Raw genomic sequence first — 15927 nt, forward strand, 5'->3', positions numbered from 1 at the left:
GGTTAGGGAGGAAGGCTGGAGATCTCAACATCTGTAGGTCAAGTTTCACTGATTCCCTTGTTTTCAGCATGGTGCCCACCCTCCATTGAGCCTGGCGTCCACGTTCAGACATCCTCGTGTTCGTCTTCTCCAGGGAGTAAGCCTTGGTTGTCCACCGGGGTTGGCAGAGGCAGATGCCAGTTGTAGGGATTGAAGGGGGCAGTGGAGGGGATATGGTAGTGTTTAAATGCCTCTTTAAAAGATCTACCCAGGGGCGCCTGGGTAGCTCAGTTGGCTGAGCATCCGACTTCAATTCAGGTCATGATCTCATGATTTGTGAGTTTGGACCCGAATCAGGATATCAGTGGGAGCCTGCTTCGGATTCTCTGCCCACCCCCATCTCTGCCCCTTCCTCATTCGTGCTCTCTCTCTCAAAAATAAATATTAAAAAAAAAAAAGATGTTTGACCAATCTTCTGTTTTTAACACCACTTTTGCCCCCATTTCCAAAGATACCTAGAGTCTCTGGTACTGCTGATTCCCAAGTCTTGAGTAGGGATGGGGGGTGGAGTGCAAATCGAGTTTCTTTTCTGCTTTCCCCAATACCAATTTTGGATTTAGCTTTCTAAATCAGTAATCACCCAGCCATCTGCTTTCAGACTTCCAAGATTTGGTTGCTGTTGTCTCCTTGTCCATTCCTTTTAAAAGTCCCTTCGCTCTTGCTTTAGAAGGATTCTGGGAGGTAGGAGTAAACACATGTTCAACCTGCCATCTTTAACTCGAAGTCTTTCTTCATGCATTGTTTTTGTCAAAAATTATTTTTACTGAATAAGAAGTAATATATACTTACTTCAGAACATTCTACAAAGCATACAAAAAATAGGAAAAAAAGTCAAGTGGAAACATAATGAAATCGCATTTCTCCATTGAATTTTTTTTTTCCTATCCTTTGTTTACATCATGGACTTCATGTTACATTTACATTTTCCATTTCTGCGTCATTAACTTCCCCTATCAACTGGATCACTGCCATCAGTATCCCTCCTCGGCGTTAGTGATCCCCATCTTAAGTAGACAGGGTCCGCTCCCCCAGCCACTGCCCCCTTATTTCCATCCCCACTCACTGATGGCGGGCGCTGCCTCCCTCCCCTCCCATTCTCCCCTCCATCCACTCCATCACACCGCCAACGCTCCTCCTGCCGAGGTCACTGGTGGACACGGCAGTTTCTGCCTCACTGAGCTGCACAGCAGGATCCAACATGGTTGACCACGCTCCCTGCTTCTGGAAGCGCCCTCCTCTTGAAATACCCAACAATGCGCTCGCTATCCGAATTTTGCATCCTCTACCGACTGAGCCAGCCGCCTGCTGGGCCCCAACTATCCTAATTTTTTGCTACCTTTCTGACCACTCCTTCCGTTTCCTTCGGTTCCTCTGCTTCATCCTTCCTTTTTCAAATCCTGGCTGTGCATGAGAATCATCGTGGAAGCCTTTTAAAGAATATTAACGCCTAGGCCCCACCCAGACTGATATATTCCAAATCGCCAAATTTACTCTAAAATTCAGGGCTCCCAAGGGCATGGCCTCTGCTCTTTCTCCTCTCCCTCTCCAGACTGGGCCTATGCTACCAATGCCCAGATGTCTGTCTCTTGCTCACATTTCTGTTTTTAACTCTTTATTCAGCTGCTTTCTCAACACCAACACTCTCTCCTGGAACCCCTGCAGGGATCTCAAACCTGACATGTTCTTGTCATATGTCTAGGTCTGCACCTCCTATTGTCCTCCATCTAGTGTCCTACTGCAGTCACAGGCGGGGGGACAATCTCCCTCGGTCAACATCCGCCAACTGCAGGTTGTCTCGAAGTCTCTACTGCCAAAACAGATCTCGGAAATACCTGCTTCTCTCCTGGGCTACGCCACGGTTGCCTGCTTGGACTACAAAAAGTCTCCGCCTGGTCTCCTAGCTTCCAGACTTCCTTCCTTCCAGTAAGTTCTCCCTGGGGCAAGTGGAACTCCTACTTGCTCTTTAAGTTCCCACTAGACATTCCACTTGCCAAAGAGGCCTTTTCTGCTCTCCTATCTCAGTAGAGTCGATTGGGCTTGGATGCTTGCCTCCACAGCTCTCCCACCGTTCCTTACTGTAATTTTAAATGCGGGGGGTAGAGGGGGGCTAGTTATTGCTATAAGCCTCTTGACATATGCAAATTGATGAACTAAGTAATAAACATACAAATGAAACATATGGTATACAAACTTCACTTATGATTTTAGTGGCTAAGAGACTATTGTCATGCAACAAAATATTTGTACATCTTAATCCATCGTTTGGATTCTCTTCCGTGCTATAGACTCTCAGAAAGGGAAGGAAATTATTAGGTCAAGTATATGAACACTTGAAATATTTAAAACGTATTTACAGACTAAAAAAATATCAAATTGCTTTTTAAAAAGCCTGAGACCTTGGATCTCAGCCATGCCTTCTGGTCTGTTTTACTCTCTGCTCATCTGTTAGGTGAAAACGGCACCTGGCTTCGCCGGGCCTCTATTGCCCCCTCATAGGGCCACGAATGGGAGCCCGGGCTCTGAGTATTTGGACAGCAGAGTCGATATCTGAATCATTTTTGGATCTCCTTGCCCTCAGGGATCCAAACCATAAATAACAGTTTACTGAATAAATTTTACTTAGCCAGTTCATAAAATTGTCATGTTCAATGCATTTGGAACTGTGAAAGTTCTCAATGTGCTAGGCTTTTCCTCACCGGTATCACACCAGAGCTGGTTTTGCAGTCACCCTTCTCAGGGAGAAGACACAGGAACAGGCAGGTTACCACTAGCACGTCTGGGGCTCAGATAACCGCAGATTCACAGAACAATCCCACTGTCCAGAGGCCAGGGCCTCTGGTCTCGCACCGGGGTGCGAGTTCACAGCCAGCCCTGTGTGACGCTGGTTCCCACGTCCTCCCCTGTCCTCCCTCCAGTCCAGGCTCTGAGACGCCAGAGATGGTCAGTGGAACAAATGGCACATTCCAGCCACACAAGGCAGCCTCTGTGAGGCGGCCGCTTCCCACGGAAGCTCGGGCCACAGATGTGCGTGTGCCGGAACAAACCCGGCCTGAGGCAGAGTGGGTTGAGGTGATTTGCTTTCAATTCTGGCCCTACCCTGTGGGAGGCCCATCTGTGATGAGGGTGTGAACACATCGACGGGGTTCGGGGATCGATGCTGTCATCCCAGTGCTTCTAAGAAGATGCTAGAGAAGCAGTGCGTGGACCACAAAATCCTCCTGGGACGTCAGACCGGACCTTAGGGTATTTACCATAAACCGCTCTCCCGTCTTCTCATTCTCAGCCTCCGAGGCCTTCTTTCTCATTTCTTCTGCTTCAGATATGTTTCTTCTTCTCACCTGACCTTCGTTTTTGGCTGTGGCCATGCGAGCCTTTTGGATACGCTTATTTTCTTCCAAACCAAAGGACCCTCTGCCAGATACTATACTTTGTCCCCAAGCCCCCGTTCTCGCCTACTTTTAAATCGTCTTTTTTGTCTGCCAGAATGAATTCAGAGGAGCCTCTACTCTCAGTGTGAGTCTCTAGGAAGTAAGGCCACTGGCTTTCTCTGAAGGATGCCAGCACCCATTTTCCACAGGCTTCTGTCTCTTCTGTCAGTTGCCGTTGCTTTCGGTCCACGGGGTTGACGTTGCTCGGTGTCTCTGGGCCTCCTGCCGGAAGCCGGCTGACAGGTCCCGGAATCGGCGACATTACTTCATAACAAGACCCGGCTGTAGGCTCCAATGAGTTCTCCTGCGAGACTGTCATCCTTTTTCAAAAGATATGATCACCAATGATGTCTGGCTGCGAAGGACAAGCATCAGCTTCGCTGCAGACCTTCAAGGTAGATGATACGAGCCCAAAGGCGATTCCAGAGCAGGAACTCCAAAAACAGACTGTGCACCACGAAAGCACCCGCAGGGCAAGCACGTGGGCCACGGATAGGGCGGCTGGGGAGGGACAAGACCCCACGCAGAATGAGAACAGCTGGGGTTTACTGGGCCACTGGTGCACGCCAGTCACCCCATCAGGCCCTAGGTATTGTTCCCAGTCCTATTTTGTAGATGGCGAAAACAAGTTTCCAAAAAGGCTGAGTAACTAACATCAAACCACGAGTGACCAGAGAAGCTGGGATTCTAGGGCAGGCACCTGACACTGGAGTTTGTACTTGAGAATATGGCCAGTCCTGCTTGGCACCTTTCTGCTGCCTCCATCAAACCGTCCCATCTAATAACTTTTTTTTAATCTTTATTTACTTTTGAGAGAGAGAGAGAGCAGGGGAGAGACAGGGAGACACCGAATCCGAAGCAGGCTCCAGGCTCTGAGCCGTCAGCACGGAGCCCGACGCGGGGCTCGAACTCACAAACCGCGAGATCGTAACCTGAGCCGAAGCTGGACACTCAACCGACCGAGCCACCCGAGTGCCCCTCAAACTGTCCCACCCAGACATTGTCCTGCACGTTGCACAACATTCCCGGTCAAGTCTGCCTGTCCCTATCCTTCCACTGACCGGCTGCAGGACCCAGGGTGTGGCCCTTCTCTGGGGGGCTCCAGAATGCATGATCACTAGCATCCCGCCAAGTGACCACTTTTCTTTCGGTTCTGGTTTTGTTTCCTGCAAGAGTGAGACAAGGGCAAACACTCCCTAAGACGATGAACCCAGTGGCATTTTTATTTGTTGGCCACTTGCGCCACTGGGGATTGAGGAGGCCTCCAGCAGGCCCCAGTACCTGCAGGCCTCCTTCCCGCACACAACTTGCTGACACACCCCTCCGGGGTCTACCGTGGATTGCAACGCTCCATGCTGGGCCCCCTGAGTGCTGAAAGATCTAGAAGGCAGAGCTCCGGGCCACCCAGTAGCCACTCACCAGCACTGGGATCCGCGGGCGTCTCGCCTTCCTCGGAGTCCTCTTGTTCCTGCATGGTCGGCCTCTCCCCACGCTCCATCTGCGACATGAGGTCTGGTTTGGAAATTGCATAGTCTGGGCAGAAGGAAGGAAAGAAGGCATCCTGTGTGGTGAGGTGTCACCTGGGTGACCGGGACCCTAGGAGCAGCCACCCTACCAGTGGCCGTGTCGGAAGAGAAACGGGCCAAGTTCCCAGCCCTTCTCCTTAGGGGCCCTGGTGTGTGTGGGCCTGCACGCGTGTGCGTGTATATGTGTGCGTGGGCCTGCACGCATGTGCGTTAACCAGGGCCTCCCACGAGGGAGCCGCAGCAAGCACCGCCTTCCACCGGTGGAAACTGGCCCTCTGTCATCTGTGGCTCCCGTTGCCGCCAATGCCTGCTCAGGTTCTCATGACAAAGACCCAAGAGATTTGAAATCTCCTAGAGTGAAAAACTAATCCTGATGAAACCTAGAAGCCATCAAACTCGATAGCAATAGTGTGCCTCACATTAAAAAAAGTTTAAAGCTCTTTGGAGACAGAGTTATGAGATAAACCTGGAGGAAATACACGTGCACGTATTTGTCATAGGTGAGGCTTCTATACTAAATAGTTAACGTCCATCATTATATATAAAGAGCCTCTACAATAAGTGAAAAATAAAAAAGGAAATTTAAGTACGTAATTCACAGAGGAAATGCAAGTGGCCAGCACACGCAGGAAAAGATACACCAGTTCACCAGTCATCGAAGACAGACATACTTAAATAATGAAGTGTTATTTTCCACCCGACAGAAAAGACAAGTATTTAAAATGGAAGGACATCGGTTCGGGCCAGGGTGAGACGACATTGTCACACTCTGTGTTGTAAACACACACAGCCTTCTGGAGGCAGTGGCCGTGGTATTGTAAACCTGCACTCTCCTTACTCGGCGAACCTCCTCCTTGGAATCTGTCCCGTGGAAATACTCACGGAAGCACACGTAAATACACAGAGATGTCGATTACGTTTGGTGGCAGCGAGAAGACGCGATCGGCCTGCCGCTCACCGACAGCAGAAAGGTCAAATGCCCAGAGGTTCACCTGGAATGCTGCCCCGTCTTTCTGAGCTGACATGGAAAGCTGTCTACGGCCTACTGGTCGGTAAAATAGGTGAACAATCCCATTCGTGCACACCACAGACTGCATATGCACGAGTACCTGCCTCGTGTGTGCGTGCGCGTGTGCGTGTGTGTGTGTGCGTGCGTTAATACCTGCCAAAGGGTCTGTGGTGGTTTCCTCTGGGGAGAAGTACTGGGGGGAGGGCAGGGATTGCTCCTTACTATATAAATCTAGATTGCTCAATTTTCACAATTATGTATATACTTTCAAAAGAAAGGAAAAAAATGAAAAAGAAAAAAGTCCTATCGGGGAGGTATGTGTGCAGAAAATTAACGGTTCTGACAAGAATCAAAGTTTCTATGCAACAGCATATATAGTGTTTTTCTAACTTTTTGTGTGTGTCCAAAGAGTTTCCCATCACAGAGAAAAGGATACCTATAAAACTAAAGTATATTTTCCCAGGTTTGCCTCCTTAAATACTCTTATTAAAATGAAAACAGCAAGAATCCACAAACTTTGGGGTATTAGAGTTCTCAGTGAAATTGTGACTTTTTGGTAGGGATCTGGCATGAGTATTAAACTCCTGGGTCACAGCCTTCTCTATGCACAGTGGAGACCAGAACCCGGGGGACATACGCCCTCCATCAGGGACAATGTTCAGTCAGCTGGATGGTCCAACGGGAGCACTAACACCTGTCCCGTCTCCCTCACGGGAGAGTCAGGGGATTAAGTAACGTGCTTCTCAGTGAAGCACCTCGCACTATGTTTAATAATAGTTTGCTGGACAAATTCATTACACACACACACACACGCACACACACACACCATGGGGAAACTCATATAAAGGTGAGACCCTGATGTCTGTCTTCCCCCTCCTTGCCCCAGTGTCCCTTGTTTTTGACTATGGGGAGCACTGGAGCACAGAACTCCCAACGTTTCCAAACCCCAGGCCGGTGTCGAGGAAGCCCCCCATAAGTGAACCTTCTCCTTACCCATAGAAACCAGAGACTCATAGTTGCCCCTCATCACGTTCTTGTAGAGCTCCTTCTGCCACTCCGACAGGTTCCCCCACTCCTGCTCTGAGAAATGGACGGCGACATCATCGAAGGTGACAGGGACCTGAAACCACACAAGCTCAGCTTGGACTGACCGGAAGGCAGTCACAGGCCCTCAGCTGCCAAATCACAAGGCGGTGAAAGGCTCCACTCTTCCCCCCCCCCCCTGCACCGCCCTGGCTCAAACACCTCTTCTTAGGACTGGAGTGGGCTAGGCCCAAAGGCACAGCTGTAGGTATTCACCACGGATCTCTCTAGAAACCTCGCCTGACTTTAGCCACTGTCCTGGCCCCACAGAGTAAGGGCCTCATTTTATCTGGTCCGTTTTCTGTCTAGGATAATCCTTGCGGCTCTAAAAGCATGGTCTGCAGACCAGCACCATGGTACCAGGGAACCTGCTAGAAATGCAGCCCCTCAGGCCCGCTGTAGGCCCACTAAATTGGATTCTGCGTTTAGTAAGGTCCCCAGGGGATTCAAGTACACAAGAACATCTGAGAAGCGCTGGCCTACAGAATGTTGTCCAAGTCTCTTCCCTACATAAGGCTGTGAACAGGGACAACACACAAAAGAACAGAAAGAAAACCAGTCCACGTTCAAGTTCTATCAGGATCTTCTGGGACATAATATTAAAACCCAACCACTCCCTAGCCTTTTAGGATACCTCTTGAAATCACATTTTTTTTTACTGGCATCAACATAATTTATAAGTCAACTGATAAAAGCATCAGGACGGACAGAGCCCTGGAACATTTCACCAAGTTCTCCGTCCACCTCAACAGTGAACCACGGGTTCACACCTGTTGTGAATTGAATACCCTTCCGAATCGACGGTCCCTGGTCACTAGGATGCCGTCGGACATTCTCTTCTATTCACGTAGGGTTTTATTAACGGGACAAATCATCTGAATTTGGGCCATCTTGGGTTTAGTGCAGCAATGTTGGCAACTAGGTATCATTGTATTTGTTTCCTTTTTTTTTTTTAATTTTTTTTAATGTTTATTTATTTTTTGAGAGAGAGAGAGCGAGGCAAGAAGGGGCAGAGAGAGAGAGGGAGACACAGAATCTGAAGCAGGCTCCAGGCTCTAGCTGTCAGCACAGAGCCTGATGCGGAGCTCGAACCCACAAACCGTGAGGTCATGCCTTGAGCTGAAGTCTGGCGCTTAACCAACTGAGCCACCCAGACGCCCCCAGTATTTGTTTCCTTCTTAAGCATCTCTTTTCCCTTCTTTTATATGAAATTCCTAGAACACGTCCCAGTTCAGATCGCTCCTTGGGAAGCCCCAGTTGGGATAGCTCTTACCTTGGGAACTTCTCCGTTGCTGCCTGGTGGCAGTCGCAGGATCCAGAAATTTCGGTTTTTCAGCAGGTTCTCCATGTTCTCCAGCCGCCTCTGCAGCAGCCCGTACTCCTGCAGCAGGGTCCCCAGCACGACCCACTTGCTCTCCAGATGGTTTGCAAACTCCACGGCCGTCTTCTCGCAGTCCGCCAGCTTCTTCTCGGCCGTCCCCGTCCGCCCCTCCAGGGTCAGGAGCCGCATGGCCTGGGCCTCCAGTTTCCTCTCCACGGCCTGGACGGCAGCCCACACGGCCAAGCGGGTGATCTCTGCTGTCGGGAGCGGTGTGTCCTTCTGGGCTGCCGAAGAGATCTGGAAGGGGGTGTCTTTTTGGGAAACTGGGCTCTGAAGCAGGGGGTCCATGTCGGTCTCGGGAACTGTGGGGGACAGGGTCAGGGGGTCTTTCTCAGGAACTTCAGGCGAGTGGAGGAGGGCTTCTTGGTGGGGGGTGGAGTGGGACAGAAGTGATATTTCTTGTTCAGCAGCAGCTGGGGGCGGATACTGGGTCTCTTCTTGAGAAGCCGGGCGACCCTGGAGACGAGTCTCTTGCTCAGAAGCGGCAAGATACAGGAGTGAGGGTCCCTTCTGGAGAACGTGTGGCATTCGGCCAGAGGTCTCTAGCTTGGGAGTTTGGGGCAGGGAGGCTTGTCGGGGAATGGGGGGAGACGAAGAAGGAATTTCTTTGGGGGGAAGAACACGCGATTGGAACAGAGTTTCTCGGGGGGGTCCAGCAGGGGCCTGACGTGGGGTCTCTTCTTGCAGAACACTGGGGAAGGACAGAGGTGAGGAGCGTTGGGTCTCCATGTCCAGCTGCTGGACCTGTGGTCAAGGAAAGAAAGGGCAGGATTGAAGGCCACAGTCTCCAGCTGGCAAGATAAACGCCAAAGTTAGGCACCCACATAAAAAACGGTTTCTGGTTTATTGGCAATCAAGATCTGTTCCACGGACACGACTCTCTTCTTGAGAACCTCACGCTGATTCAGAGATCAGTTACAAAAGCACAACTAACAACCAAGAAAGGGCGGCCATGCCACCTTCTGCTTTGATGGAGGCGTCTCTTTCTTCACAACAGATGCCTCACAGGATCACCCATGACCAGCAGCGTATGAGACGGACGCTGGCCTTGGCTTTCGGTCCTGTCCACACGGACCGCTGCCTGGTTACTCGACCTGTTCGCAGTGTCCTCACACGGGAAACAAAGACCACCTCGCTGAGTTTGAGCACTGAGCATAAAATGAAATAAAACCTGGCAAAACGACAGAGCAGAGTTTTATCAGTGCCGGGCACTGTTACTACCCCAAGACTCCCAGCAAGGTGGGAGGAGACAGCGGTGGGGCCAGGGCTGTTCGAGGACTTACCTGGAAGATGAACGTGCCATCTGGCCCCACTGCTTCTTATGTGAATGATCAGGTAGTCCCAGCCCTCTTCATGCTTTCCCTCACTTACTCTAGTAGCGAGGACACACAATTACCTTGTTTCCCAGGCTCTTTGATAAAAGCTTACTGACTTAGCAATAGCATTTTTCAAAGGATTTATATGGTATAGGTTTGATTTTGAGACATGTGTTATGGACCCAGCCCCTCCTGGGGAGGCTGAGTGGGCTTCTGGGCAGTCCAGGCTATAAGCAAAGAGAGAAGAGAGACCCTCAGCCAGGCCAGGGATATGGCAATTCAGTCTTTGTACGGGAGGCAAAGACCCCGGGGCAGATGGTCCACTGAGGCAGGTGCACTCCTGGTGGTCTGGGTTCCTCCCTGTGGTGTGTGAGATGGGAACTGAGGAGCCAAGGCCTGGACAGACTGGAAACAGAGCCGAAGTCAGCCAGTTCTGTGACTCGCCTCAACGCTGGTGGGGACTAGAACCAAAAGAAAGATCGATTCCTTTTGAGACTTTCTTTATTCACTCTCTTCCTGTTCCCCACCTTGCTACATTCACATTGAGAGAATTCTTGTGTCACCGGGGAGGTGAAGCCAAGGTCTTCTGAATGACCAGCTCTGTATTTACTTATCCAGACAATCAATAGCTTTATTGGAGCTGAACAGAATTCCTTCTATAACATGTTTGTCCATTTCCTCATAATCTTCCTTCAGCGAATCTGAATGGCCTGTCACTGTGCCACACACAAGCGATCTTTAATACAACTGAAATGCCCCTTCTCTTTGTTTGAAAAGGAGTATATCCCTGGTGTCCAGTCTGACATGTAGTACGTGCTCAATAAATGTCTGCTGGATGAATGAACAGTATACGTGATTGGGTCACAACAAAAACAAAAATGACGCTCCTTCGGTCACCTGTCAGAGCCTAAACCTGTTTACGTTTCCTCCCGCTCTCTTTCCTTTATTTGCTCATTCATTCACTCACGAGAGCCTTAACTGAGACAGCACCACACTCTCAAGCCAAGAACTGAAAACGTAAGGCCTGTTCAGGCAGAATGTTTTCTGAGGTAAGTACGATCCGAGAGCTCTGCAGCTAGCCAGATGTGAGAGCCTATTAGTCAGATAACAGCTAACAATTACTCAGCACTTACTGTGTGCCATGAACAGTGTTAAGCATGTTAAAGGGTTATCTCATTTAATCCCCAGGAAACCCTATGAAATAGGGACTCTGAGAACCATTCCCCACACTTAGCATATGAAGACGCTGAGGCGTGGAGAGGCCAACTCACTCGGCCAAGGTCACACAGCGGGCTGGCCGCAGAACCTGGGCCTCCGGGCAGCTGGTCGGTAAGTGTTCTGAATCCTCTCCACCTCTAACATCCAGAGGCATGGAGACTTCCCAAAGACCTGGGGGTAGGTTCTATGTTAGGGAAGGCCCTGCCCATAAAGACAGGGCCGCTGAAAGCCAGGGGTCAGGGACGCCTTTGAAACCCTAATGAAAGTTAGGGATTCTCCATCCCCCCCCCCCCCCCGAAAAAACACACACCGGCCTACACACAAAAGTCCGCAAACGCTTTCAAGGGCTTTGCAGACCCCTAGACCTGAAGACTCATCAACAAGTAAGCCACCTCTCAGCTCCTCACCGGTGAAGGCAGACAGAGGCCAGGCCTGTGGGACGGGAGCCTCAGACACAGGGCAAGTGACTAGCATAATGCAACACAATAAGCCCATCAGGGCCCTGTGCTGGGAGGGGGATTAGGGTATTTGTCTACAACTACTAGGAAGAAGGGAAAATCCCCAGGGGCCAAGTTAGTATCCCTGAGTGATACAGGGGTTTAACTAAAACCATGACAAAAAGCCCCATCCAATACAGTACAGAGAGCTAGCAGGCTAAGATATCTTTCCCAACCAGTCTCATCAGAGCTCAAGGAAACTACCATTTCTTTGCTATTATTAGCCTGGCTCTTCCCATTTCCAGATTTGGAGGACTGCTGAGGGATGAGGGGGCCACAGGAGCACACCCCCTCCTCTACCCCCAAATTAAAGCCCCTTGCTATAATGTCGTCAGTACCAATAAACCTGTGGCTTGATTTTACCCTAAGCATAAAGAAATGGCCAAGGAGAGGGATGGAGCTGTAAATATAATATCTAAGATGAACAAGCTTGCATTCTCAAACCATGGGGGGTGGGGGGGGGGGCAGATAGGATTCTGGACCTTTATCACAGGATTTAACCGACTCTCCCTGCCTCCTGTATCCCAAGTGGATGGGGGTCTCCAGGCTTCATTTATCTTAGCAGAATAATACAGAACCATTCCTATCAATTTATAAAGAAAAGAAGAGAAAAGAAAAGAAAAGAAAAGAAAGAAAAGAAAAGAAAAGAAAAGAAAAGAAAAGAAAAGAAAAGAAAAGAAAAGCCGTGCCAGTTTCTTGTATGACCCGGTGTGGTTCACTCAGAATTATATACCATTCAAGGGCCCTGGAGACCTCAACCCAGAGGTGGGCATTTTGAAATCTCCACTGTATTTTGTTTTTCCAAGAGATGATGATGAGTTGTATTGAACCGGGAGGCTCTTTAGGAAGCGTTTATCCCGACCCCTTCCTGTACACACCAGTAAACTGAGGCTCAGAGGCACTGACCCTCATGCAGCAATCCTGCTCCCAGGCACAGCCACCGCATCTCAAAGAGCAGGTCTGCGGGGAGATTTTAGGACCGATTTTTGAGAATGGCCCATTAAAGAGGAACATCAGCCACCAAACCCCTAGGAGCTCGCTCCCCCGACCCCATCCGTCTGGACACCCAGAATCTGGCAGGGGGCCCTCCGGAGGCAGGGGCTGGAGGCCCCAGGCGCCGGAGCCCGAGGGTCACCCGCTCCCCACGACGCAACCGCTCGGCCGGGCGCTGCCCGGCCTCTCGCCCTGCCGTCACCTCCCCCCCGACGGGCCGCGTCCACCGCGAGCCGGGCCAGGCCCCTAATCCAGGGCAGGCCGCCGCCAGAGCCGCCCCCCTCCCCGTCCAGGCCCGCCGCCCGGGAGGCTGGTATTTCTGGGGACGCGGGCAGCGGGCCACGGATGACTCGCTACGTGACCTTGGGGCAGGCCGGCCGGGTCGCCGCCAGGTGTCTGTGCCTCAGTGTCTCCGCTCTGCGAAATGGGGAGAGCCGCGTCAGCGCCGCGCTCCGGCCGCGGGAGGCTCGGCGGGGGCGAGCTCTGCGGAAAACGTGCGGCGGCAACCCCGACGGACGCGGCGCCGGCTCCGCAGGGAGCGAGGCGCGCCGCCCCGGGGCGCCCACCTCCGGGCCCGCGAGCGGGCCAGGCCCCGGCGTCCCCGCAGCCTCGCCCGGACGGCGGCCGGCTCCTCGGCCCCGCTGCCATCCCGCAGCCCTCCCCCCCCCACCCCCACTCCCGTTAAGGGGCGCGCGAGCCCTCCGGCCCCCCGCCCCCCGCCCCCCACGTCGCGGCGTTTGTGTCCCTTACCGAGACCCCAGGCCGGGCCGCCGAGCCGGGGACGCGCAGGCCGTCCCCCGGGCCCCGAGTCCGCGCGTCCGTGCGCGCGCGGGCCGCCCTCACCGGAGCCGGGGCCGCCTCGGCCATGGCCCTGCGCTGTCCGGCCCGGGCCGGAGTCGCCGCCGCCGCCGCCGCCGCGCGGCCCCACGCAGGCCGCCCCCCCTCCCGGCCTCTCCGCAGGCGGCGCCCGCCCGGCCCTGCCTTCCCCGCCCGGGCTCGCGCGGCCGTCGGGCCCGGCCTGCTCAGGGCGGGCGGGGACGGAGCGGCCGAGCCGGGCGGCGGCGTCGGAGCGGGGCGCGCGGCGGTGCGGGCGGCCGGGCGGGCTGCGCCCCGGCCGCGAGCTGGGCCCCGGCCCTCAGCACCGGCCCCCGGCCCGCGCGCGGCCCCTCTGCGGCCGCGGCTGCGACCCCGGCTCCGGCCCCGGCCCCGGCTGCGAGCTGCGCTGCCGTCCCGGCGCCTCTTCAGCAGGGGAGCTGCACAGCAGCTGCCATGTTGATACAAACTGCATCCTGGGAGGCATGTCCCTCTCAGGCCGTTTAAAGAGAAACACTCCGAGGCTCGTCGGAGGCTGCAGGAACCCAGACAGCTCCATCTACAGCCGGTAGGAGCGAACAGTGTCGAGCGAGCAGCCAGGCGGCGACGGACACGCCCTGAGCCCCGGGCCAGCCCGTCGTGGAGCCCGGGCCGAACCGCTCGGCCTCCCCCCCGGGGGTCCCCCCCTCCCTGGCCTCTCACCTGGGGTCCTCGCCTCCCCGGGCAGCCTGGGGCGAGACCCGGAGGCGGGAGAGCCGAGCACAAACAGCCGCGCGCAGCCAAGGCGACGTGCTGGGGTCTGGAGGCGGCTTGATTGGCTCCGACAGCCTTCCTCCCGCCGGATCCCCCTGCTCCTCTCAAACCCAGAACCCGGGTCGTTCCCTTTCAAAACCTGCGCTCACAAAGGGATCTAAGAAACCCGGCACGGCAAAGAAAGCCCGAGTTCATGTGACCGGCTCTGTGCAGCCCGGGTTCCAGGGAAGCGGGCTGCGTGGTTCCAAGGGTAACAAGGGGGCTGGGTGCTTTTGTGAAATGCCCGAGTGTTGTTTTCGACATGAAAGGACACAATTCCGAGAATCATAGAGTGCTGGGGCTGGAAGGGGCCGGACCCGTCGTTTGGGAGGAAACTGAGGCCGAGCGGGAAGGGACTTGTTTACCCTAAGTTGCTGTGCCAGCCCCTTGTCGGAATGCTCTTTCTTAACCTTCAGGGCTCCCCCAAAAGAAATGGTAGAGCTGCGAGTTGGCGGCTCCCTTTGCTGGACAGGTTCACTTATCCGCATATTTATGGAATACCTACCAGGTGGCAAGAACTGGGGGTGGGGGGGGGGAGAAAGCAAGAAAGTATAGGCAGGCCTCCTGGTTACAAGTGACGAAAACCCAACTGGAACTTAAGCGGGGAAGAAAAGTAGAATATCTTTGTTCACCTAATGGGATCCCTGGGAGGCCAGGGGTGGAGCTGCCTTGGAAGGCGACAGGATCAGGACTCAGTGCGCTGTCCGCTCCTATGTCTCTGTAAAAATGGAAAGTTATGGATGTGGATGAGGCCAGCGCCTCTGTCGGAATCTATTTCCTTCCCTTCCCAGAGGTTGGACTTCCCACCTATATGTCTTGATGCATTTCCTACCATGCAGCAGCAAACAGCGCATACCCCTGCTTTTTGGTATTTTAAATGTGTATGTGAATGTAATTCAGTCCATATCAGGTTGCAACTTGCTTTTTTTTTTTTTTTTTTTTGCATCATTGTTTTTGAGATATAGTCGTGTTGAAACGAGAATATCTGGTCCATTCCTTTTAACCACTATATAGTATTTCATTGAATAAATACACTCCAGTGTACTTTCCCTCCCCCCGCGAGCAATGAAAACAAACTTGCTGCTGGGAACGTCTGCTCTCACCTCTTGCTGTGTCCGTCGGAGTTTCTCTCGGAGAGACCCCGGGACACTGAAGAGTGGGTGACAGGAGCCCTTCCTCTTCCCTAAGTTCACCACATTGCTCACCAGTGAGATGGTGCCCAGCGACACTGCCACCAGCAGTGCACGGGGTCCTGTTTTCAGAGCCTTGCCGACACTTACTGATAATGGACCTTGAACTTCGTCAGCAGGATGAGTTTGAAACTAGTAGTCATTATTTTACCTTGTATTGATGTTTGCATTTCCCTGGTTATTAAGAGGGTTGAACATCTAGACATTTGGTTTCTTGCACTTCAAGTTTCCTCTTCCTAGCCTTTGCCAGTGTTTCTGTTGTGAAGTCTTTTTCTTATTGGTTTATAGGTGTTTTTAGAACACATATTGTGGCTATAAACTTTGTCACCAGAACTTAATGTGCTTACCGATAGGATTGCAATTTTTTACAGTTTTTGTTTTTTTTTAATGTCTGGGTTTGAGTTGTTTTTTTTTTTTTTTTTAAGTTTATTTATTTATTTTGAGGCAGAGACTGACCAGGGGAGGGGCAGAGAGAGAGGGAGAGAGAAAGGGAATCCAAGCGGGCCCTGCACTGTCAATATTGAGCCCGATGCTGAACTCAAGAACAGTAAGATCGGGACCTGAGCTGAGTGAGATCAAGAGTCGGACGGATAGGACTGCATTGTAATCTACCACCTTGCTAGTTGTTTTCTTTGTGTTCCA

The 15927-nt window shown here is 52.6% G+C and overlaps 1 protein-coding gene across 2 annotated transcripts in view; it reads right to left on the reverse strand.

Moving 5' to 3' along the window:
• Positions 1-14054, reverse strand: part of ZNF777 (zinc finger protein 777) — a 28416-nt gene extending 14362 nt beyond the window's left edge. The window contains exons 1-4 of one of the 2 annotated variants that reach the window (XM_047096650.1): positions 14006-14054; positions 8359-9210; positions 6996-7122; positions 4887-5000 (exon numbers count right to left, since the gene is read on the reverse strand). In XM_047096650.1, the coding sequence (XP_046952606.1) occupies positions 4887-5000; positions 6996-7122; positions 8359-9195 (1078 nt within the window). In that variant the 5' untranslated portion in view covers positions 9196-9210; positions 14006-14054. Of the gene's footprint in view, positions 1-4886; positions 5001-6995; positions 7123-8358; positions 9211-13240; positions 13294-14005 lie in introns of those variants that run through there. The other variant, XM_047096649.1, reaches the window with a different exon arrangement.
• Positions 14055-15927: the final 1873 nt, after the last annotated feature.

Source organism: Lynx rufus, unplaced genomic scaffold (assembly GCF_022079265.1).
Source record: "Lynx rufus isolate CCGP_SWC_20201006 ecotype Redwood Valley unplaced genomic scaffold, mLynRuf1.p SCAF_4, whole genome shotgun sequence".
Lineage (NCBI taxonomy): Eukaryota > Metazoa > Chordata > Mammalia > Carnivora > Felidae > Lynx > Lynx rufus.